Genomic DNA, 26798 nt, shown 5'->3' with positions numbered 1-26798 from the left:
TCATGTATATCTATCCCAGAAACATTTTGTGCAAGTCCCATAGGCCTTTCTCCTGTAGGAAGACATGATATTCCACGTACCTGAGTTCTCAGAGGAGGTCCAATGATCACGTTCTCGGGACAGGCGTTATTCTGGTATTTTGGGTTAGCCATTGCCTCGGAGGCCCATTGGTCTGTAAAGCCCTGTGGTGTGTAGAAGCCGCAGTCTTGGATGCTGGAACGCCGCTCGAAGTCTTCACAAACACCATCACCATCATGCAGATAACACAGGCTTGGCTCTCCTTTGAAAAGGAATATAATAATCATATATCATGGCAATAATCTTTGATGCATATAAACCATACAGGTAACAGTGAACATAAACATTGGGGCTAGTCTAGTGTAGGGTTAAATTGTTCGAAATCCTCTTCTTCCTGTTACCTCCGTAACTAAGATTCACCTCCTACGGGTATACCTCTATATCATGGAAAGACGGCGATCGATGTTTGGATTTGTGTGTTCGCAGCTGTAACTCTTTGCCCTTAGGATGGAGTGTAGAATTTGGCATGTCGGAAGTTGTTGAAGTCCCAATTATGTACGATAGATTTCGACAGCGTAGGCCGTAGAAGTATTTTCAGCTAATGTAGAATTATAGAGTGACAGCTTCATCCTGAATGTAGTAACGTTATGATAAAGCCATTAACTTCAATGCAGTTAGTCTGACAAGCGATCTCCAGGCAGAGATTATGCTAATGGTTGTTTTAGACTTCCTTTTAGGCACAGCGTGATGTTGTTGAAAACTGGAGCCATCAGATACCAGAAGCAGAGAACTATGCACCCGTAGTAGAGCCTGCGTTCAAGGCTGGATTTTCCATGTTTCACATCCAGCATCATGCGCAGGCGAAAGATGCAATTTCTATGACTATGTTCGCTGTGGTGGTTAAGATCAGATCTCAGCCCTAGAGTGAACCGGACATGCTAGTGGCGCTGACGAAGAGTGATAGATGTCACTCGAAACTTCCGGTATTAACTCTCCGTTTTTTGTATCCAGTTGTAGAGATTGAATTGTATTTGAACATCCTGTACTTCTTTGATTTTAACCTTCGTTGGTAAAAGCCATGTTCTTATGATTTCCTCTAATATGTTATCAGTACAATGAATTACAGTCTGGTATTCAAAAGGTCCACATTTGGTCGGTTGAATAAGTACAAATGTGTACAGGCAGCTATATATTCAGAAGAGACACAAGTTACACATAAATAAAGCTACATAAAACACTATGGATATGGGTCTTCAAATGTTTGTTGAGTAGAAAAGCAACCAAAAGGAAGCGACATAAACATTGCCACCATTGTACTCCCAAGGGAGTGAGGCCGTGAAGGTGGCAGACAAGAGAACGCTCCAAAGATTTATTTGACTGTAACAAATGATTCGTGCTGTCTATGAAAATAAGACTTGATAGAGAGATGTATATGATATTTTCATATAATCACACAGAGTTTTGTTGATGTTGGCGGTGTCGTTTTTTCGTAATGGTTTTTTTAGTCGGGCATTCACAATCAGTGCATTCAGCCCATTGCCCGTAAAAACTTCAGCTGGATTGTTCTAGGTACAGCCTTCGTCATATGAGACAGAAAGTACATACAGTCACGATTTTACTGTTAAAAGTAATCTAAAATATCATACTATTATTTTTCTGTGTACTTAAATTTACCACTTACTTCTGAAGAGAGCAAAATGTAAAAAAGCGTACCGAGTTAGGCACACTGTCCAGCGTAGCACAAAATTGGAAGGTTACATACACGAAATTGCCTCACAGTGTTTGCCGCTTGTAACACGCAGCGCGAAAGGTTCATGAACCACATGAATGCATTTCTTATTCAAGTATGTTGTTCAAATCTATGTGTAAAAAATTCAGTCATCAAACTTTGACCGCTCTCAGGCAACTAGCGATGGAGCGCCATGAGTTTGAGCGCAAGAAAAAGCGTACCGTGTCGGGGCACCTCCCGTTAATGTACTTAGAAGAGGAAAGAACTGAAGAGGAAGTCACTGTGTTTTGAAAGAAGACGGTGGCCCGCTGATGACGTTTGACAGAAATTTCCCCCGGATCACAAACGTTGTCATTGTACGGATGGTTCAAGGGAGAGTCACTGGATCAATGGCACGTTTATCGCAGGTACATCGCAGGTAGAATAATAGAAATCTTAGCTTTGAAGTAGATTCTACTACGGCCACCTTCATATCCGGTTGTAACAATGACTGTACAATTTCGATTCACGATGGCGCGCCTATTGCTGCATGTTAGCATACGATTTAGGGTTGACTATGCTTATTGGGACTTTGGGCATAGACAATACTGATAAATGAGGTTTTACCCATACCTTCACAATGGAAAAACTCCTCTAATTGACAGTCGAGATCACAACCATCGCCGTAGATGGCATTGGCATCATCGCACTCCTCACTGCCCTGTATTGCACCGTCACCACAGAAAGCGTCAGGGAAGCTGTACTCTAGAACTGGGGAGGGCATGCTCGTGACGGACCCTACGGCAGCTGATACCCAGTATTTGTACATCACTCCAGCCTGAACGTCACTGAAAAATAGAAATAATTTTACGTGATAGATACTGCCGAACCACATATCAAATATAGAAATAGGCATAAAGATGTATTCTGCAAACTCGTTGGTTTCATCTGCCCATTGCTCCTCTTTAGAACATTCTCTTGTTGCTTTAAAATCAATCAATCAAAGAATTTATTTAGCGTAGCAGATTTCATGTACATGGAGACATGATCTGAATAGGTCGCTAATATACAGTGTTTAAAATCGAGGTGTTAAAATCATAACGGAGGAGAGAAATTGACATATGAAACATGCATAAAACTACGTACATATAAAATACAAACACATGTAACCGTGTTAGTCATTCATTTTTAAAAGAATTAGAAATTGCAGTTTGTGAACATTTCAAACTGTCTGTAAGATTAGATTAAAACGAGTTGTTGTGGAGTACTGTGGCTCGGTATAAGAATGATCGTTTGAGTCTTTCGGTCCTGCATTTAGGTAGTGTTCGGTGACTGGAGTTACGCAATGTTCGTCCTGTCGCAACCTCCCTGTCGTCAGGGACCATAAAGTGCAAAGGATGGTCACTGGCCAGCATCTGTGTGTATAACGATCTTGCAGCGTTTTCTCGTCTGGACTGCAGGGTGGGCAAGGGAGTTAACGACGCTGGGTTGCTGCTGTGTCCGCAGATGATACCCAAAGCTCGTTTCTGTACGCGTTCGAGAGTGTTCCTTTGAGACTCAGTACATCCAACGAAGACAACGTGGGCATATTCCAACACTGGCCTCACTAGAGTAGTGTAGACGGTTAACAGGTCTTTAGGAGGCATGCCGCCCTTGGCCAGTAAGCGGAGAAAGTGTAGTCGTTTGGAGCCCTTCGTTGTCACATGTGTGATATGGCTGTCCCATCTGAAGTTGGAATGTACCTTAAAACCCAGGTAAGTCGCACAGTCAACCACTGGCACTACTTTCCCCCCAAGAGTAAGGGGAGGGGGCTCGGGAGGGTGTTTGGAGAAGCACAGTCTGAGTTCGTAGGATTTGTCCCCATTCATGATATGTTTTTTTCCGCTGCCCAGGAGTCCAGTTGTGTGGCTTCTTGTTGCATGGTATCATCAGTCTCGACAGCATCACAGGGGATGGTGCGAGACAGACCTATATCATCCGCATAGCAGGTGTTATCGGTGGTTTCATACTTGGTGGTTCTTGTAGACATGTACACAAGAAACAGGTAAGGGGATAGCACCCCGCCTTGGGGAACCCCAGAGGCGACAACGCGCCAACTGCTGTACTGATTGTTGGCGACCACGCGTTGGGTCCTGCCGGATAGATAGCTGAAGATCCAAGCAAGCATCCGAGGGGGCGTACCACGGGCATCCAGATGTTGTAGCAGTATTCCGTGGTCGACTCTGTCAAAAGCCTTTGACATATCAGCCAGGAGAACACGGACCATTGATGTCTTCTTGGTGTCTAAACTTTGCAACCAGGACTGGTAAACTTTCAGAAGAGCGACAGAGGTCGAAGCTTTTGGCATGTAGGTATACTGATCCCGTATCCAGGGCTTCATAATCGGTAGAAATCTGTTCAGCACAAGCCTTTCTTGTACCTTTCCGAGGGTCGAGATAAGGGAGATAGGCCGCCAATCCTTCTTGCTTGCAGGAACAGACGTTTTTGGTATGGGGCAAACATTCGCCATTTTCCACACGGAAGGCATGTATCCGGAGTTGTAAGAGGAGTTTATCAGGTGAGTCACGACTGGAGCTAGGTCTTCATGGTACACACTGAGAACCCAGTTTGGAATGCCGTCAGGTCCACCTGATTTCCTAGTGTTCAGACTCCTTAAGATGGCTTTAACTTTGCCAATGCTGCAGAGGTCATCGGAGTTGGAGAGGAGCTGGAGTGGGAAGAGACTGTAGGCTCTACTGTCCGACCACGCTTCCGCAAAGAAGTCGTTTAGTGCGTCCGCAACTCGATCGTCTGGGACATCAGAGACGGTGACTTTCCCCTTTGATTTCTGTGTGCGTCCAAGTTCATTATTGACAAAGTTCCACCATTCTCGGGGATTCTCCTTCTTTAACATGCCGATACATCTGTTATAGTGGCTGCTCTTCTGCTTTCTGATGAGTGTCTGGACCCAGTTACGAAGTTTTTTCCACTTCTCTGTTTTGCCGTGCTTCTTGTAGGCTGACTGTCTTTTCTTGATAGCGCCCATGATCTTGTCTGTCATCCAGTACTTGTCCACATTTCGCAATTTGCTAGTTCTCAGGGGAACACAAACGTCGAGCACGGTCTGTAGGATTCTGTTGAACGTGGCCACTTTGTCTTCTACTGATACAGTGTTATAGACGGCGGACCAATCGGTGATGCACATACATAAACCAACTGCTTCTTTTCTGAGCTGTGTGACGAGGCGGTGCTTGACCCTGGGTAGCAGACCGCTGAGTTGGTTAGAGACTTTTGGCTTCCAAAGGATACAATTGTGGTCACTGGAACCGAGTGGAGCTGTGATGTCCGGTACCTGATACTGGTGGTGAACGTTAGTAATGATGAGGTCCAACGTTGAGTTATCACGAGTGGCACCGGTCACAACCTGTTTGAGCTCTGGGTGACTGGATAACAACGGTTGGATGGGGAGATTATTGAAATCTCCGCATAGAATGATGCCAGCAAGAGGGTGTTTTCTTCTGATTGTGTCTAAAGTGTGGATGAGGTGTTGGATTGTCTCATCTTGCAAGAGTTTTTCGTTTGCCCAAGGAGGATGGTACAGAACTCCCATGTACAGTACAGGAACAGCACGGGGGGTCCGTTGTGTTTGCAGTTGTGTCCAGATACACGTTGTCGGGTACGGCGATGTCGACATGTTTTGCCTTTATATCATTTCTGATATAAAGGGCGATTCCTCCGCCTCTCCTGTTACGTCGATCATTGCGATAAAGGTTGTAACCGTCGACCGACGTGACCTCTTCCGGTAGGTCAGCTGAGAACCAGGACTCAGTAACTGCCGCTATGTCGATCTTATTCAGGGACAGAGTCAAGCAGAACTCATCAAGTTTGTGAAGTAGGGACCGTGCGTTAGTAAGCAAGATGCCAGGCATACGTTTTGGTCGAGATGACTTGACATCGCACCTGATAGAGCGCAGGTAGGAATGACGATCGCATTTGAAATCAGACACTGATTTGCATGTCAAACGATGATCAAGTGGGCGATTTCCAACAATTGTTCTTATGTTACGAACGAGGTTTTTACCTGCTTTCCTTCCTCTCGGTCTACCTCTCCGGAATAGTCCATAGGTCTTCAGCTTTTCCTTGACTTGTAGATCAATGGAACTCGATGTCCATCGCTGCAGGCCTCTCAAGAAGCCAGCGGAGTAACGTAGAACTTCAATGGACGCCATTTCAGAAAACAGAGTTCGACCGCACAGCACGAAGAGACGTCGGATACTCCTCCAAAAGTCCGCACAGTACGAAACAAACAGACGCCAAACGGTTCACAGGACAGTTAGACATACATTACGTAAATAGTGCACTTCAAACTGTTCAGAATAAGGATGGAGACACCTTAGACGCTAGAGTAGGGGGGAGCTAAAAAGCTTGCGGCTGCCCTACACGAGCGCCACCTATAGAAAATTATGTAAATACCTTATTTCACGAATGTAGATGTATGAATTTTGGGGTTGTTATTGACATGCCAGTTGCTTCTGTGGGCACTAGTTTAGTCCTGATTATGTAATGTACAGTTAGGAGCAACACGAGCACGCTTTTATTGACAGCTTTATTTCTATTCATACTCTCAAACTCACCTGTCCAAAAAACTTGTTGTGTCCACTGCCGTCTCTTCACCAATTGCGAAGGGAGGCTCTCTTCTAACTTTGTACTTGATCTTCTTGCAGTGTTCACAAATAGGATGTGCTGTAGAAGATTCAACCTGAACAGCGTCGATGCTGACATATGGAGAACTTGTATAGATGCGGATCTTTTTCAACTTCTTATACGCTTTGATTTTTGTTGTGAATGGCATATCACAATATGCATTTACACTGCCAAGAGAAGTGTCGGTGCCGTCTATGTATATGAGGAGGATGTTGTTGATTCCATTGGCAGCGTTCCAGTTGACCCAGACTGATAGCCTGGAAGGTACGACAGGGATGTCCAGGCCCAGCTCAATATAACAGGGGTTGCACATGGTGACGTCCGGCAGCCAGCCCTTCCCACTGGGGATGCACGACTCTGCATCAGGCGGACCTGCAAGTGCACAACCATCACAACATCATCGGGAACGGTGCAAAAGTTTGGTAATGATTATAGGAAATTAGAACAGAAGCAAAAAATTCACATGTCGCATTCGCAATGTAAGTAACTGTTGGTTGTGTAAAAAGAATTCTCCTATATCCTATACCCTATAGGAAGGAAAATGGGTCTGAACAACATGGAAAGCATGACAGTAACTGCTTAAGACCGCACTCTTTGAAGAAAATACGCTCACCGAGTCGATAATGTTGCGGGAGGACTAAGGTCTAAGGTAAGGTATATCATATATACCAACCTGATGAAACTATTTTCGGAAATTGACCTGTCGTTGTTATTCACCATAAGAGAATGTTACCTGTAGCTTCACTGGTGGTCCATCCCCAGTATCCCTTAGGTTTGCTTGGATTGGGTGAGTACGCAGTGCTGCCGTACTGCACAAGTGTCTTGTGCCGCGTGCATCTTCCACAATCTCGGCTCATTCCAAACAGTTCACCGGTCAGTGGCGGCAGCCAGCCAATTGACAGGGTCTTGGATGTGACGACAAGGACTTTCGGGGGAAGGACGATGGCGGGAAGCGTTTTCTGTACTTGCCAGCCGTGGTAGGCCAAGTCTAGGTAACAGTGCATGCGGGCTGTCTGCTGGGGTGTGAAGGACTCCGTGCAAGAGTCGTCTGTTATGGTATTGGGAAACAAGGTTATGTTATGGACACGCAACGAACAGGAGTCAGTGCACAAAAATATTCTGATTATGCAAATGACTTCCACATTTACATAATCTATGCTTGGTTATATACGCCATTAAATGAATGAACTAACTTATACAGGTCAAAATGTTGAGTCCAGTCTTCTTATAGGAATTGTGGCACGATTGCAATAATTATGCAAATTAGGAACTTATTTGCATAATTGGTTTCTGTTAATGTTCAACCTGCCAGAAACTACATATTTTACATGTAGTTGAATCCTACAAGGGAAAACAATGCAAATATAGATTTTTCTCATTAACTATGCAAATTGACTTCTAAGTCACATAATTTGCAATTCACTATGTACATCTCTGTCCAAGCTAACTGCATACTCGATATTATGGGAATCCGTCATTCATTTCTTTAGTTATTGAAGAGCCCCTGCAATTCCAGTGGAATCGACTAGGGGGCTCTTACATCACAAGCTATCTGCCACCAAAATATCAATACCACAGCACATCCAGGTAACAAATGCATCTCCATTTCTCATTGATATAATACTAGTAACAGCATGCAAGTTGGTAGGAACCAAATATGTATGTGACTTGTTCTCACCTGCATAGCTCATAAAGTTGTTATATGGCGTGTGTTTGAAAGGGGCCAGTCCACACTTGCTCTGGTCATAGTCAGGGTCCTTACATTCATTGTTCATCGGGGTGGGGTGGGTGTCGGCACAGAGATCTCCTAGCTCCATAGAAGGCCGCGTCTCAAGGCACTCATTGCTGGAAGATTAAGAACAACATGAGATGTTTTCATACTTGAATGTAAGTTCATCTGTGACGGTAGTCAACATTATGTTACGATTTTAAGACTTTATATCCGTGCACAAAATAAAGCTCTTACCAACAAGCTTTCGATCAGTCCTCTGATCCTTCTCAAGTTAAAATGACCCATAAACTAAGTCACACATCCGGAACGAAAGTGTGACGTCAGCAAAGGGTCAAATGTGCTTGGCAGTCGGTATCGGCCCCCGTTTCCGGATTGAAGGTATCAGAGGACTGATCGAAAGCTTGATGGTAAGCGCTTTATTTTCCGGATGTGTGACTTAGGTTTTGGGCCATTTCAACTTGAGAAGGATTTCAACTTGAGAAGGATTTCAACTTGAGAAGGATCAGAGGACTGATCGAAAGCTTGTTGGTAAGCGCTTTATTTTGTGCAAGAATATAAAGTCTTAAAATTGTAACATAATGAGATGTTTTCACTGCAGGGTCTTATGAACCTGAGGTCGTGAAGTTAGGTTACCTGTGTAACAACTGTGTAACGTTATCTCACCTACAGTCCATCTCGTCTACTCCGTGGTGGACATGCCACAGTCCCAGGTTATGGCCTAACTCATGGATCATCAAGTCGGTCACATTGGGACGACCAAAGTTCTCTGGCTGCAAGACGGTTCCACCTGGCACACAGCGAATAGTGTTAACTTCAATAAGTGTGGCAATAGCTTTAATAAGTGTGGCAATGAAAATTAATGCCATGACGACGTTATTCAATGATTGTTGTCGGTGGTGGTGTATTTTACTATTCGTGTCCTATCCATTCGTCGGCTGTATGTATGTATGAAGATTGTTTTACGCTACGAATGTTTGAAGGGCATTGCTTTCAAAAAAAGGCGGCCTCTTGACGAGTGACCCATTGTAAATGTTTCTCATTGATTGAATAAAAATAAGGTCTTCATTTGCATAAATTATATCAGTTGATCATCTTCTCCAGCTAAATAACAATACATGTATGCTCAAAGTATGAAAGTCTTAGCAAAGAAAGCTACTGTAGCATGTTCTCATAAATCATGTAAATGAAACCCTAATTTGCACGGGTTGTGTCTGATAAAGTTCAACTGAGCGTAGCTACCAAACGTCGCAAGAATGAAAATCTCATTATCACTCTGCTATTATAACAATTTATGATTAATTTTGCAAATTGGGTAACAATTCGTCTATCGATATTGCGTGTCTCTCTTTTTCGTTTATATATGTCATATGTTTGATTGCCCTATTATAAAATGCTGTGGGTTAATAAAATGTCCTCATCAATTATGCAAAGTAGCCCCTCGTTTGCATTGATAGCCCTTAATTATGAAAGAAATCTCTGAAGTTATCTACATATAAAACATCACCACGCACGATCCATCAATCCCTTCCCGAGTTATTCCCTTGTAATTAGGCACGCGCGTACTACTTGCTGTAGATTTCCGGGAATTTTTGCCAATCGGACATGCACTACACAGTTAGGCTAATATAAGTAACTGTCCTAATTAATTATGCAAATTAGACCCTGATTTGTATGGTTAGTACTTCAGCAAGGCATCTCCGAAGCTACCTACATTCCAAATAGCATGACGATCTGTCAACCATTTATTGCCTTCCAGTAGATCTAGAATTCTGGGATTTTTCCCAATCGGCCATACTGTTAGGCTAGCCCTTGAGACGTCGCCAAAAACTAACATATACCCTGGTAGCGTGCTACTGCTTCGGGTAGATGAATTCAGTGGTATGTTCGTATCATCAGTTTAGGGTTGAACCTGATTTCTAGCACGACGAAACAGGCATCAACAACCTATCTTACCGTACACTCCGTGTACTTCTTTCTCCCATGGGAACGTTGCTATGCCCAAACGAGCCTCCTGCGTCCAGGCTGCAAAGTACAAGTTTAAGTGGGTTGTGCTGTTGAAGTCCAGGATAGCCTTGTACTCTCTCAGGCTCATGTATGCTCTGTGAAGGCACAACGTGTGGAATTGCCCATGGTTACAAAATAAGACATTTCCGAAACTTCCAGGTAGATCTTATTTTATGGGGGCGCTGGTTCAATAGTTTCAACGTTGGCTAAGGTTTTCTTATGCCAGAAACGGGAGCTTGCCGTGGAAACTACTTTATAGGCAAACTCTCTTCCTCGACAAAGTCCCTTTATCGACAAAAGAGAACCTTACCCAACGTTAAACCTGACGAACCAACCATACCCATGAAATATTAGGCTCGACGTCTGCGAAGGAGGCTAGGAAATCATCACATAGCAGAAACATACTATATATAACCAATGCATAATGATTGTTTTCGTTTACTATTTTCAGCTTTTATTGTACTGCGATCTTCGCCCACCAATTAGCTTATTCATTTTGCTACACCAACTTTAAAGTTTTGTTAATTTTGTGTCCAAGATTTTTACTTTGGCAAATGTCCAAGCTCAAGAATTCGGAAGTGTCACAAAGCATATACTATAGATTCTTCTGCACACTCTGTCACATTGGATATGATCCACTCCTTACTGAGCCACTTGTTCGTTCCGCTTGTGACGTGGCGTCAGACGTTGTCGACTGACAAAGACTGGAGTTGGATACTGTACTCGACAATTCGGGTTGCATTGGAAATAAAAATCTAACTTTGCTCCATATTAGAGTAGACAAAAGGTGAACTTGAACTACTTACTTGTTTGGCGATGAAGGGTCAAAGCACGTTCTGTAGGTCTCTGTCGTGTCAGGATTACAACAGTCCCCACCGTCCCAATGATGGTACACTCGGTTACAGGAGGTGTCACAAGTCCCGTCACCTACCATCTCCACTTGACATTGCTGCTCCAACTCATCACAGTCTCCACCGTCGTTCCCTGTTACCTCGTGTTTGCAGTCGGGATTACAAACTCCGTTCCCGACCATAGACGGTTCGCAGTCAGAGATGATGGTGGTGCGTCTCAGAGAAGTATTGTAGATGTTCACTTCGGTCAACGACCATGATATGTTGTAGGACTGGAAAGCCTCGTTTAGTTTCTTATGTTGGTACTGGATTTGTTCTCGGGACACAGTCGGGTTTCTCCCGTCGTCTTCCGCGACATTGATCACTCTATAGCGCACTTCTTTTGGCACCCGGAGTTGCCAGTTTTCTGCGTGGGAGTGGACCACCTCCGGATTGTCACACACGGTAAGTCCGCATGGCGGCGCCGTGAGTCGGAGGTCCAGTGGTTGAAGTGGTACGTCAGACAACACCACCTCGACGTTCTTGTCATTTGTCGTTACCCACATGTCATGATTGCTGAAGTCATCCTGCATCAACAGGTTTTTGGTTCCTTTGGGTATAGTTGGGTTGTGCATGTTGTTTTTTATCTGTCTATGCGGAACTGAGTCCGACCACAACAGAAAGTTATCGAAATTGCCTCTAAAGAAGTTGCGAATTGCAAGATCACCTCCGATTTCCAGTTCTTTACACTTGCTAGAGGTTCTGCTAAACAGACTTCCTTTCTGCTCCAAACTGACGCCAACTTTTGCACTATTGATGTACAATGCCATACGGTGTCCGTTGTAAGATGCGGCCAAGTGCAGCCACTTGTTGGGCTCGTATCGGTAGTGAGCGACTATGGTACTGGCCTGGCGGGCACGGTCAGTGCGCAACCGGAAGTAGAAGCGTGCGTCTCTCTCTCCGTCCTCCTCTGAAGAGTTGATGCCGAGAGACCACCCTTTGTCACGTGACGACATGGAGCAGACGTCGAATACACCTACAGAAATCAACAACCTGTTGATTAACAGCGCATTCATTGTGACGTCATCGAAGTAATAATTAAGGTTTGATTCAATTACCTGGTGGCAGAAATCTAGAGCTGGAAGTATGATCTTGGATGGTATGATATTCAAAAGCATCAGAAAGGTGGATATTTGATGGAAATATCTGTGCTCATTGTATGGTACTATTATCATTAAAATTCGCATATTTTTTGTGTTCTGGTGTCATAAACACTTTAACAGTGTTCAGGAAGTCCCGATGTTTAGCACAAGATGGACAAGACAAGTGTAAAAAGTGTTCATCATACGCAAATCTTAAATCCTAAATCTCCAGAGAGCCCAATGAATGAATAAGGATGATATAATAGTGTACATCTTAACAAGACCCCCCCCCCTCCCTATCTTGTAATACATTGGAGGGAAGCGTGCTTGCCCCTTAACTAACCCCAGCTTTGGATTATATCAAAACTCGAGCAATTAAAGAAGGAACATACAAAATACTTGGTGGGGTGTGACGAAAGCTGGACATGATTACATTTGGGGCCGACTTCCCTTGGTACTGCAGTGGAACTTCCGGTTTTCATATCTCACGTTTTGAACAAGCTATGGTCACGATTTTGGGGTGTTGGATAGCTCTTGTGCTCGGGAATAAGTGACGTGAGTTTGCGCTCCCTAGCAACTAGGCTTGAAATTGCGGGGGCATTTTTGTGAAAACCTTTCGAAGAGGATAACTAAAGATAGGAATAACGGATTTTCATGATTATTGGTATGTAACGTTAGATAGCTTTGACAAACATGTGCAAAATAAAATAGAAAATATGCAAATTAATTAGAATATTCTATCATGGCATTTTCAATCTCTTGTCCCAGACATGATACGGTCTTAAGATTTGCAGGTAGGTTTTGGCGTCAGGATGTTGAATTTTGGAACTGCATGGCCATTTTTGTCAAACATTCCAAAGAGGATAACTGAAGAAAGGAAAGACAGATTTCCATCAATTTGGGCATGCAGTTAGCTTAGGCAAAGATGTTCACAATGATATACATGCTATGCAAATGAGGACTCAATTTGAATAATTGATGAGGAAAATGATTCTATTTTTTTCCATATCTGGACTTCAATAAATGTAGCACATGTAATTCATGACTGGTGGAAAAGACAGATATCAAACATGCATCTGATAATTGATTTGCATAATTGATGCCAAAATGGCAAAAATGCTGAATCATAAATTATGAGATTTTTTAATTGTGCCATGTGTAAGCTAATCAATGATGAACATGACCAGGCATAACTTATGTAAATGTCTATGTTATTTGCATTAAAAAATGTACAAAAGGTGTAAATATTTCATGGAGGAATAAGGTCGCCAAACCCTAGTTATATTTTGCGTTTCCTCCTCTTCTTCGTGTTCTTCTGCCAAATCTTCAAATGCATTCATTTTTTTATTATTGGGGTAAATACGCGGAAATTTGGCATGCAGGAAGAGTTAGCTAATACACCCAGGCGTATTTTTCTCACTTTTTTGTAGGGGCCTCAAAAATTTCGTCTTTTTTGGTCATTTTAGACAAAACTACTGTAAATGCAGAAATGTTCGCGGTGGATTAATGTTCGCGGTTTTCGCGGTGACCACTTCACCGCGAAATTAAATCCACTTCGAATATTTTTCTATTATGATATTAGATTGCAGTCTATGGTGTTACCGCGAAATACCGTGTCTTCACGGTCATGTGACCCCTGAACTTCACTTTCACTTTGGGCATACATTACTTGAAATTGTTGAAGTTGGGGATTTTTTTTGCCGTTTTCAGAAGCCCTAGTTCTTACTTTTTACTTTTAGTGGAAGTATTCTATTGATGTTACCGCTGGAATATATCATCGTCACTTGGGAATGCGCATGGCATGATACATGGTCGTCATGGCTCATTTGTCTGCACTATCATCTGATATTTCGGTGGCAGATTGAGGGCAAGACAAAGTGGCGCACATTTTTTTCATATTTTGACAAAAACGCCCTTGCCACCTGAACTAGAATTTGGTATAGGGGTAGCTCTAGCACTAGGAATGGAAAATGGGTCACATAGACCGGTCCATTTTGCATAGACATGGGTGTTCTGGAAGAGAACGTTCTTGTATTGGGGCGGCCAACTTTTTAAAAATCCATTTTGGAGTGGGATGATGTTTTGGCATAAGTGAATTTCTGCAAAGGGTTGGTGTGAAACAGTACATTTTCGCAGGGGCGTTTTTGTCAAAATATTCCAAAGAGGGTAAATGAAGACAGGAACGACAGATTTCCATTTATGGGGCATGTAGGTAGCTTGGGCAATTATGTGTGCAATTAGATAGAATCGCTATACAATGAGGACTAATGCTAATGAGCATTGATTAGGAAAATCTATAATTCCACAACTGGACTTCAATAAATGTTTAACTTTTATTCAAAGTGTAAATAAACAGATACCAAACATGCAAATGAGTAGCGTTTTTGCTTAATTGATACAAAAATGGCAAAACCACTTTTAAACTTTGGATAGATATCTCAATCCCCCCCAGAACGTCGCGGTATAATCAAGAACACGTGCTTTGTAAAGTATTCTTGTCGCTTGCTAATTGGGAATTTAGATAAGCGACAAACGTGTGATATTAGATAAAGCACTCCCTTGGCCCTAGCATGACTTATGCTACGATCACAATTGCGCCGGTGCCCGTCGGGGTTGTGGCCTCCAGCAAAGCTCTGAAACCACAAATTTGTCCTAGTGGACTGCCGGATACCGCGGGGGTACCTCTCGGTGTTCTCCCAACTATGTAAAGCTAAGGGCACAACCCACTGTACGTGTAATTTGTCCGTACGTTTTGGGGGAGGCCACGTCCGCCACGTATTTCTGAAAGCGTTCAATCTGTAAAGGGCAGGCGCGTCACCCGTCCTGGCACGTACATGGGGCGAATCCGCAGCCCGATGGCACACAAAGTTTTGCCTGCACGTAAAGTTCTACGCCGTGTAGACCTGCGTGCTTCAAAATCCGTCGGATTCCCTACGAGTTCGTACGGAGGCGGTACCACTTACGGATCCCACTGGCAGATTGCCCACGTTTTGGCACGTAGACAGCACGTATTTCTACGTACGGCGGGTTGTGCTATTAGCTTTACAGCATCTTTCTGTCGTCAGGTTTGATTTCAACTCTGAAAATCTGGGACCTGGCCGCGCTCCTAAAAAACATGACTGAAAGAACTGCATTGCTCAACAGTTGTACACGGTACAGTGTATGGCAAATAAAACCTGGTATCCGCAGGGTGTCCCACGGGACCACGTAAAGGTAGTATCTCACTGTATTTGGGGTACCGGTGCGGCACTGCGGGGTTCGTGCAGTGCCGCACCAGTGCCCCAAGTGCAGTTAGATACCGCCTTAAGGGTCGCGCCCGGGTGTAAAAAGGAACAGCCCGCAAACTACCTGGCGGGATCCCTTATTTCCAAATGCACCAAAGCATAATTTGCGCTCCCAGTACAGGGAGAGATTGCGCAAACACATTCTATACCCAGTCCCAGACCCTTACCTCTACCAGGCTCCCAGGTCACTATAAAAGTTGAAGTAGTAGAAATTTGCTTATTAGACAGATAACAAATAGGGTCCACCGCTAATGGTTATTCTAATAAAGTTTCAAAGTTTCAAAGAGTCTACCAAGCTCCACGTGTCGCTAGAGAAAGTAGAAATTGGTGGATAGACTTGACTGGCCAAAGCTACAGTTTGCGACATAGGGAACTATGTCGCAGTGGGTTTGGGAAGTAGTCTTCTTCAAGGGTGCTGTAATAGATTTGATGACAGAGGGAGACTATTTCAATCTTTTCATAAGTTGGTGGTTATAACTACTTCAATAGACAGTTCTTGTTCGGGACGTTGAGTACTTACTAATGTCTACGAGGCACGCGAAAAAGCAACCTAACAAGGGAACGGAAATAGGAGTATTGTCAGCGGCCGTTATCTGCTGCACTTCCAATAGAGAAAAACGTACTGTGAGCCTTCAGCCCATGAACCAGGACTAATCCAATCCTGCCATAGCAAATTAATCTGCGTGTTAAAATAGGTAACCTACCATGAAAACAGGTTATATATAGAAAAACCTGATTTTTACCTATATGTCACTGCCGACCGGGGAGCTATTTTTATCTCTCCGTGGATGTTCTGGATAACTACTGTGAAAGCATGGGTAAAGAGAGGTAGCAGCACTTAACAAAGCGTAACGAAAACCATGGCAGCCTGTCGAGTGGAACCAAGTGGTTTCATGCTCGTATGATCTTCTATATGTGTGGTAAAGTCGCTCACGTAAGATCTTTTGCCTGCCACGCAAGAATTCGGTCAGAGAGTCAAGTGGATTTGGCATCAGCGATAGGGAGGCTGAACGGAACCTTTTGACAAGAAGCAGGGAAGACGGTTCGGTGGTAGTTCTCAGAATTACTGTCTTGGATTCGCCAAGTGTACTTTTTCATAAATGACCTCCCCTTGGGATGTTAGCCTTAAGCTATCCATGTCCCCCGTGGCAGCGCTCACGCACCCTACTCCGACCTAACATCTGGGTCTGGATAACCCTAGACTACATGTCCAGCATTCCTGCAGAGAAACATGCTATTCTCCGGCAGATCAAACGCAAAATAAAATCTTTCCATTGCCAAGTAAGTATTTTCAGAACGTCGGAGACCCACTTATCTGAGGTCCTGACGGGGATAGAGAGTTGGTACGCTGCCACAGTGGTACAATGATCCCTAATGGAAACTTCAGCTTGTTGTCGGCAGTTTGTCGTGTGTTTGCTTGCGATCGGCAATCTCCCATGGTTGACTAAGAGGCATAACATTCACGTCAGACGTTATTTTTTTCCTTTGGTGGCAGAGGGATTTGCGGATTATGGCGTGGAAAGGGCCCAGGGGGTCAGACAAAGTTTAAGTAAGGATTGAAAGCTTTTACTGTAGAACAACGTTCTTCTAGTCTTCAAATTGGCTCAACGGAATTAAGAGCCAAGGCGGAGTCCGTGTTGACAGAAAACACGGGCATTACTTTGGCCACTTGAAGCACTCAGCAAAATAAAGGATCACTAAGGACTGGAAACGAAGTGGAAAATGTGGAGGGAGTTTGTTACAGCAGTTGTCAGGTGCAGATACATAACTCGGTACAGTCCATCATTATTGTAGCAGCCTCGGATTATGAAATGTTGCGGCAGTTTTACAATCTAAGCGTTGTGCCAAAAAGCATGACATATGAAACTTCCACGTGCATCTGTATGACTTGTATACCCTACCGCATACAAACACACAAGCGTCTGTATATGTATCTGTACAGGTGGTATAATGCCCTACGACATAACACACCAGCTTCTGTATATTAATCTGTAAAGCTTAGGGTTTTCATATCTGAGCAAGCTCTGTTAAAGCTATCTAATGAGAGTTCTCCGGGAGTACGCCAGCATTCCACGATAGTTCTTGGAAGATATGAATTTTTGAACACATCAATCCTGGATATGAGCTGTTGCCTCTCTACTAGTATTGATTACAAATTGGTACGTCTACCAGTTTATTAGTCATCTTTTGCATAATTTTTCTTCTATCTTTAAGTGACATCCACTGTAGATCTGTTTCCATTTCATGTTTTTATTTTCAGAATTCACTTTGCTCCCCGACCTTTCGTAGTGCAGTACTTTACCAGTGCAGTATATATACCATCGGCACAGTCCGAAACGCCATGTCGTTGTGGGAGTACAAGAGACGGTATCGGCCAAGATTCGTCAGCCTCACGATAACCTATTGCAACAACTTCTTTATGCGCCTTAACCTGCCTTTCTTAAAGCCATCGCAAAACAGCGTCTGCCATGCACCTGCCTGGAGCTTTATCAAAGAGTGGAAACAATGTACTTGAACTGTACATACCTCCGCCAGACAAAGATCTAAGGTCTGACGTCTGATGTTGTCAAATCTTATGTGGTTGGACGGGGACAGCCATATCTTACATTGCATCGCATATGATGGCGCTTTAGTCAGCAAAAAAATCAAACTGCTCATTAACGTTACAAGATCACACCTGTCCTCTTTGTTTGTCTTCTATAGTCCCAATCATGACTGATAGTATCTACTGCAGTTGAAAGAAAGAAAGTTTATATTCCAGTGTGATACCAGTTTGCTACCCTGTAACTGTCATTGTTACTAGTGCTGCTATACGACAAGGTCACTCTAAAATAGTTACAGGCATATAGTATTGAACTGAAATTAAATATCAAACAAATGGTACCAGTGTAAATTTGTCAGGGTTATAATAATCATGTTGAATGTCGATTTCCGTTAGCTTTTGCATCAGCATCTTACTACATGTAACGACTTTACCTTCATACGTCACAACATCCAGTAATTGACAGCCAGCTGTGTTGAGGAAACTCAGCTAAATGCTAGGTTTGATTTAGTCAAGGTGACGACTGGCATGAAGGCTACACTCACCCATAATGACGGCCGGGTTGTCCTGGCCTCCCTCTGGTTTCACCCAAGCCTCCACCGTGAAAGCCTCTCGCGGGATGGTGGAGTAGTCATTGACGCTGTTGGGACCCTTCAACTTGAGTACCTCGTTCCCACTGAAGTACAGCGCCTTTCCGAACTTGTCCCCCCCGGGAGCAGCCCGGGGGTGCCGCAGGTGGGGATGGTCGGGATGAACCGACTTGTCTAGCGAAGTACAAGTCTGTTGGCTCCGCTGGAATAGTTTGCCTGCTGCACGTTCACTTTTGGCCTTCTGCTGCTGATATTTGACATGTAGAGTCGATGTTGGGTTCACGTGGCCGATCACATGTAGCACGTAAAAGGCCAGCGTCAGAAGCCTGACCGAGCGCCTTCTCTCCAGCATATCTGAGAACAGAGAAGACATGCCGTTTAACACGTCCTGGATGTCTATGGATATAATGTAGCCGCGTGCCGATGACACGCTTTGTTGTCACGTTTCAACCGTTAAACATTTCCGTAGGGGAAAAGCGCCAAAATATGCGGCCTGTTGGTATTTGCGGCAGTGAAGAGGTAACTGATTAGATCACGGGTTAAGCTCCGAGAATGGTAACACAAAACTGGCCCTTGGGACACACTTGAGGTGCACAAAGCTGCAATCCTGATAGGAACAATATCATCACACAAGCTACTGTAAGTCCAATGTATTACGACTCTTTGCGTGATGTGCGTTTATAGTACCCGATAAGCTTCTACGTACGTCACAAATGACTGTGCGATGCCTTTTTTGCATATTGTAGATGCTTTGAAACACTTGTCCCACCTGCCCCCGCTCTTGACCCTACGTCCGCACTGAAAACCTCCCAGGGGAGAGTAGATACCCCAAGACCTCCACACGCGAAGCTCGGACCGGCTTTGTCAGAAGTTAAAAGTTTCCGGCAGCTGAATGAGATTTGGCAAGCAGGCGAGATCTCCAGCAGCCCCCCAGGCTTGCTACACAGCAGCAAGCGGCTTAAGTCTTCCCTTCCAAGCCCAGCTAATGGCCATTCATACGGACGATCCTCTAAACGAGCGCGTAAACATCCTGTCGGAACGCCTGTGACGGCCAGCCTACCATGTCCTCAACAAGAAAGAGTAAGACTACTGGAGAATGGACTCTGCCAAATATCTCAGGTGAACTAAGGTGACCGCCGTAGCAGCGTGGGAAAGTGGGCAGGGCTTGACCATTCATCTGTGCTCTTCCATAGGAGCTGTTCTGGCTTGAAAATATCATATTGACTATTACAAACAGAGAGATTTTTTGTACTCTGAAAGGGTCGCAAGTGCTTTAAAAAAAGCTGCACAAGGGTTAACTGACGGAATGTAACACCTTAGTAACATGTCGGTTTGTGTGCATCCATGTAGTCTAACTCGGCTGAACAAAAAGCTGTGATGATGTCTACATAACATACCAGCTCTAAAGGTCTCCAGTGCTACAATCTCTTCGAGACTCAAAAACAACAACAACAACAACAACATTAAAAAAAATATAGTTCCTCAACGGTAAAGAAAACAGGAAGCCTAATTTCATTATGTCAACGTCGTCTCGATAGACTGGCTCTGTATTGAGCTACGCTGGTTCCACCCTAACTGTGTTGTTGGCGAGTTTTACACCACGTTACCACAGAGAACAATGTCGCACGTACATGGACCTGCACGGAATATTAATGAGCTTGCTGGTGGATATAACAGTATGGGATAGAAATGTCAGACGACTTTATCCTGTGGCATCGACATATGAAATCACATTTACCTTTTAGTCATTTTGCTACTGGCAACAGCTTGACCTTGAAGTGGTAACACTAGTTCGCCTTTATCCGTAGGGTAACCTATATTCGTTGCTTTTAGAAACGGGGGTAATTGTAATGTCAAGTCGGCCGACGGTGGCTTCAAACTGATTTAAAACAAATATTGCAATTTGAAACCACCAACCGTTGACTAAGCATCCCTAAGTAAATGCCTTGTTTTTTTTTTAAACAACGGATATAGGTTACCCCGCGGATAAAGGTGAACTTTTGTTAAAGCGTTTTCTTTAATTTCATACAACATCCAGAACTTGGTAAGCTTTCTATCACTAAGTGTGCAGGGGTGCCTAAGCATTTGCACGAACCCTATGAGATTCGTGCAAACATTATGTGATACGCACGAATCACTATGATGAAACGAAAGAATCTTATGAAAATCACACGAACGAATCACTATGCGAAAACGCACGAACCTTATGTGATTCGCACGAACTTTATGCGAATGACGTAATGTCACGTGACCCTGTTTCGTATAAGGTTTGTGCAAATCGCATAAGGTTCGTGTGTGTCACATAGTGATTCGTGCGATTCGTACGTTTTCGCATAGTGATTCGTCTAATTTTCTAATTTTCATAAGATTCGTGCGTTTTCACATAGTGATTCGTGCGTATCATATAATGTTAGTACGAATCTCATAGGCTAGGGTTGGTGAAAATGCTTAGGCAAGCCTTAGCATTTGAGTTAGAAACTGTTGTTTCTTACACTGCACCTATCGTTCCGCGATTCTCTGTCAGGAGTTCCGATACTTACATTTGATCAATAATGTCAATCATTGTTACATTATCAATGCATCATGTAACACTCCCTTTACCTTGGTAACTTGTAATTATCCAACATTCAAAGTTCCAACACCAGAGCTGACTATGTGAGTAACGCTACGTCACAAAACAAGAGAGCCAAAGTCAGTCATAGTACCCAATAAAGAAAGTTTGATTATTACCTCCATGAAATGTCATGGAGGTTATATTTTACCCTGCGTTTGTCTGTGTGTCTGTGTGTGTGTAAACAAGATAACTCATGAACGGTAGAGTGGATTGGTTTCATCAAGGAGGTTGAAAGAGGTTGAAAGAGGGGAAGGAGTCGGCTCATAATTTGTCCCTTTTCAACCATCTTCGACTCACTTGTGAAAAAAATATTAACATTGGGGTGCGAATTGGTCTTGATTTACATACACCCAGCCGACTATCGGCATTGTTTTCATTGTTCACTCTATTATAAATGACAACAGCATGGCCGGGCAACATAACAATAGAATAACTTTGGGGACGATTTTGAAAAGTTGAGAGTTGTAGATAGAAGAACAGCAACAACGCTCTTTGCTTTATTATTATATTATATAGATGCCGATAGCACGGAAATCAAGCCCCATGACGGAGGATCTCCGACGCACGGCAGGCTTGAAACTTGCAGTCAAACAAGCGGGACTGTTGCATTATGTTTTCAAGCCTACGAATACGGTGGCTGGCTAAATGAGATGGAAGGAATCATGATAAAGTCTGTGATAAAAACATCCCAGAAAAATTATTAACTCTTTTTGGAAAATAATTCAAAAATAAGAATTTATCTAGAGGCATGTTGTCCAGCTTGTCGAGAAAACTAGCCTCTCAAAATTCGCCTCGCAAGGAGATTTATTTGATGCCCCAACTTCACCCTTTGCACCAGATCATCCATGGAGACCTTATCAAGCTCAACTTTGATACAGAAAAAGAAGGCTAAGACCCCAGGAAAAATCGTAAGTGCCCACCGCCAAACACTACATGAATGGAACGACAAAGACCTGTATAATACGTAAAAACCTCAAGTTTATTTTGGAAAAGTGCTATATGTTTGTAATAAGAACATAAATCTATACATATTTCTCCATATTTCTAAGGCCAAAAAAATGACATAAGTCCAAAGAAATGGCTGTAAACAAACCCATGTTCGTCGTAGAAGGAAAAACAAACTATCGGCATGATCGCCATGTTGTTTTCTTTCGAATGCCGATTTCTGCGCAGCTCTACTGCGCAATCCAAATAAGGAAATTGTCGGAAACCGAAGGGGCTTCGACTTCTAATCGGGCCGGCCTCGGTCCCTGCCGCTGCCATGAGGTCATGACTGGCTCATTATGCGGCTTTTATGGGGAGTCAAACATGGTTACAAAGGACTGCCGCCGGCCACCCTGAACAATGGGACACAGCAGGGTTTAACAGGGCAAAACAAAGGCCGCGGCAATGTGCTAATTATGAGCCGACTCCTTTCCCTCTTTCAACCTCCTTGGTTTCATACTTGGTGTGTTGGAAGTGTGTGATGAAAGCTGGAAATAATTAGATTTTGGGCCCCCTAGCGGCTCCCCTTAGTACTGCAGCGCAACTTTCGGTTTTGCTATCTCGGTGTTCTGAACATGCTATGGTCATGATTTTTTAGTATTAGATAGCTCTTGTGCTCAGAAAGAAATGACATAAGTTTGGGCTCCCTAGCGTCTAGTTTTGGGATAGCAGGGGCATTTTTGTCAAAAACTTCTGAAGAGGATAACTCAAGAAGGGAACAACGGATTTTCATGATTTTTGGTATGTAGGTACCTCAGACAATGTTGTACAAAATGAAATACTAATTATGCAAAATAGGAGCAAATTTGCATAATTAATGACAACATTCAATCATAGCATTTTTTTTCTATGTATCTCTTGTCTTGGACCTGATATGGTCTTGAAACTTGGGTGGTAGATAGCTTTTAGTGTCATGACAAAGTGGGGCAATTTTCAGCCCCCTAACGTTTAATTTTGGAACTGCAGGGGCGTTTTTGTCGAGACATTCCAAAGAAGATAACTGCAGAAAGGATTGACGGATTGGCATCATATTAGGCATGCGGGTACCTTAGGCAAAGATGTTCATAATGATATACATGTTATGCAAATAAAAACTTAATTTGCATAATTAATGAGGAAATTGTATAATTCCATTGTTTTCAATAACTGGACTTCATTAGAGATGATGTATTATTATAACGGAAATTTATACAGGCTGGGCACATAATGTTAACCATTACAATAACAGACATACATGTATGATTAAGGGTAATGTCGACGCTTCTTTGCTGCGACATACTCATCTAAATAGCCCTAGGTTTCATGATCATATTATGTTATATAATATCATTATAAAGGGCAATAATTAAGTGTGAATGACCCGCCCCGAGGTGTATATGGTGTCATAAAACTGGGCCTTTCATAAAACCACCGAGTGAGCGAAGGTGGTTATAGCAACAGACCAGGCGTATACACCGAGGAACAATCGGGTCATTAACGTTGCAAACTCCTGTATGACGCATAGATCCCTTGGTACTATAACGTTACGTGTGGATTCCTTTGTCAGATTTCTGAAAATTCACATTTGTTCTTTGGTACATACATTAGTAAGGAGATTACAGATTGCATTTTAAAACCAAAACTTCCACAGAAAACATTCGAAACTTTGCAGTCTTTGGCTTTTTAGAACAACAAAACTCAATATCTATGTTAACAGAAGGAGTCATTCCCCCCTTGCAGTCTGTACTTATTCCCTATGCTCTGGCATATGTTTCGCTCTTTTCGATTTGCCAATGCCTGCATATTCCTTACTTTCCTGTGTATGGCTCCTTCTGATTGGTTGATATGAATCGACACCGACACCGATTTCGATTTGCACCGGTGTGGGTGTCGATTCATTCTGACCAGTCAGAAGGACCGATACACACCGGGCTGGCCGGAATCTATGTGTTACGGCGTCATAACCAACATGGAACGGCGCCGTCTGATTGGTCCACGCGTACGGCGCCTGGCTATATGATAATGAGCTTTTCAATTTGATTATACAGACGTATGATATATGCTTATTTATACATAATAGAAACAGCATTTCACCTTGAATTATGTGAATGAAAATGATTTTTCCAACTGGTACCACGTATATCTCATAACCATAATCTTTTTCTCCGTTACATTTGGCACTTCAATGATTTAAAGCGAAGGATTAATAAAACTTCCACCACATATTCTTGACATCACAGACTATCTACCATCATAAAATCAAGACCATAGCATGCCCAGGTAAGAAGATTAAAAGGATCGAAGTTCTGCTGCAGCACCATGGTCACACACCAGGGGGCCAAAATGGACCTTGACCTTCGTCTTCCCAATACCTAACCATAGATTTTAAAGATATGATGACAACAATTATGTGAAAACACAGACACACACACAAACGGACACACATCTACAGACATATCCAAATCTATATCTCCATTTTTCATGGAGAAAATTAAAGACTTCATCTTGTTGGTAAATACACATTCAATTATTACATATTTCTGCCGTTTTTAGCATACCGTGTCAACTAAGCTATGTCGTTTAGCTGTTTTGAACTGTTCTCCTTTCATTCCGGATTCCCGTGACAATTACCCTCCACCATAACAGTGGAGTCTACAGTTGGAGTTGTTGTTTAAGGTGGGGTCACACGTGCGTATATATTTAAGTCCGTATGAGGCGCGCATGGGAGTATTTGCCTCCACCAGGCTCCACAGGTCGTTGGAAAAATAATAGAAGTTGGACAAACGTAAACAGGTAACATGTCAGACGAGTTAGCTGGGTTGCTAACCATACTTCTCGTTCAGCTAACTCATATCATGTTATGTATCTATATTTGTCCAGTGTGTACTATTTTCCCGCGACCTGTGGAGCCTGGTAGAGACTAGGAGAGTTATACGCACCTCAAACGGACTTGAATATATACGCATGTGTGACCCCACCTTAACTCAGAATTTGTTGTTCGACGTAAAAGCGTAACAAGTAAAAGATACGTGGGTGACTCCTCCTATGCTGTGATGCGTTGCTTCATCATGATAATAAGAAAACGTTTGTTTCTTACTTGTACTTGAGTGGGAAGTGACACATGTTTAGATACCAAATAACGTTATCATTACTAAGGCCACAGAAAGTGAATTTTATGGATGACATCCTATGCAGAATGCAAAAATGATGACATAGCGCGAAAAAAACAAGATGGGTAAAATTAACAAGATGCTGTTTTTTTGAAAATAGACATCATAAACGTCATTACAAGATTTGAAGTGACAAAATGTGGCATCGCAACTAACAAATCGTTCATTCCTGTATCAAAGAAGTGAACAAGAGTTCGTAGACCTCAGGCCTGCATGAAATGTATTGGGTTTCTGTAGACCTATTGTGTATTTTTGCCTTTTTGTCTGTGGTACGTGGTTGGAAAAATGAGCTTTTTACTGTGTTGGTTGTGCACCATGCAAAAGTCTGACTCTGAAATTCCATTTTCTGAATTTGTAAGTTTGGACAGGGATGAACATTACTTATTTTGGATTTCTTAAGTATGTAACCAACCACAGTACTTTGAAGTTGTTGAGACGCTACCTTTTTTTGTCTCAGATGGCCCATGCACATGTAGTTACTCTGTCACATGATATACTAATATCTTCCTATTTCAATGTACTGACCTAATGCAGCTGCTAAGTCTCCTTGGTTTGTGTTCTTTCAATGATATTCATTAAAGATTTATTTCTGGGGTGTTATTCACTTGACATCGGAATGTTACTCGCATAATTTGACCAATGATACTTTTATCTGTAGTTCCATAGACATTAGATAACATGAATAGTGGTAGCCCCCATGCAGCAGCAACAGTTAGTCCCCAGGGTGGTATGATATTTTCATTCAATCCATCCAACCCAAACCTAAATCTCCTGTAGTATCTAAGCCAAATTTAACAGCATAATTTACTATGAAAAATGTCCTTGTCAATCCCATTTATAGATGGCAAGCTGCTGGCAATGGAAGCTTTGAAAAGTTCAGAAGCTGTTGTAGTCAAAGCAAACACCCAGCAAACATCCCCACAAACCAATGAGCAGTTGCTTAGAAGGGGAATTTCATCATATATTTGCCGCGACAAAATGCAACAAACGATACTGAATTTAAAACAGAACAAAGCTAAGCCTCCACCACTTAACCCTGCCTGTACCATAGATTAAGCAGGCCCAAAAACCAAGCGAATATGACTAGCCCAAAACAACAAATTACCTGTATACAGTATGGAAATGGCATTACCAAAGAAACAAAAAGAAACACAGGACAAATCATACACATACCTTTCTCTTATGCCCACACTCTATACAGTTCTCCTCCACATTAGAAAATTGCATCTTCTTCTGTTTAAGTTCAAGTTCAACCATGATTGCCAACAGGGTAAAGGAACTTGTACCGGAACTTAAAACTCAGTACTATACAGCTCTAGAAACACCACAAAGAGTAATAAGCAAACTCCAATTATACCTGACCAACAGATATATAATCTGGCACACTCCCGTCATCTGGCAAACTGTCAGTGCCACTAAGTAACCTGATACATTGAAGGTGGCCCAGGCCAGATGATGGTTCTACACCCAACCATAATCTGTTTTTAAAACCAAGCAGATATTGGGAGGATGCCCCAA

General features: G+C 42.9%; 1 protein-coding gene across 1 annotated transcript in view; it reads right to left on the bottom strand.

The window, feature by feature from the left end:
• Nucleotides 1-20519, bottom strand: part of LOC118421143 (pappalysin-1-like) — a 36889-nt gene extending 16370 nt beyond the window's left edge. Inside the window, exons 1-9 of the mRNA XM_035828303.1 lie at nucleotides 18489-20519; nucleotides 10952-12011; nucleotides 10095-10240; nucleotides 8805-8928; nucleotides 8088-8254; nucleotides 7143-7457; nucleotides 6340-6781; nucleotides 2360-2574; nucleotides 77-280 (exon numbers count right to left, since the gene is read on the bottom strand). Coding sequence (XP_035684196.1) covers nucleotides 77-280; nucleotides 2360-2574; nucleotides 6340-6781; nucleotides 7143-7457; nucleotides 8088-8254; nucleotides 8805-8928; nucleotides 10095-10240; nucleotides 10952-12011; nucleotides 18489-18906 — 3091 coding nt within the window. The 5' untranslated portion in view covers nucleotides 18907-20519. The remainder of the gene's footprint in view (nucleotides 1-76; nucleotides 281-2359; nucleotides 2575-6339; nucleotides 6782-7142; nucleotides 7458-8087; nucleotides 8255-8804; nucleotides 8929-10094; nucleotides 10241-10951; nucleotides 12012-18488) is intronic.
• Nucleotides 20520-26798: the final 6279 nt, after the last annotated feature.

Source organism: Branchiostoma floridae, chromosome 8 (genome assembly GCF_000003815.2).
Source record: "Branchiostoma floridae strain S238N-H82 chromosome 8, Bfl_VNyyK, whole genome shotgun sequence".
NCBI classification, from domain to species: domain Eukaryota; kingdom Metazoa; phylum Chordata; class Leptocardii; order Amphioxiformes; family Branchiostomatidae; genus Branchiostoma; species Branchiostoma floridae.
Note: the sequence above shows the minus strand (reverse complement) of the source record. Positions and strands in the feature narration are given on the sequence as shown.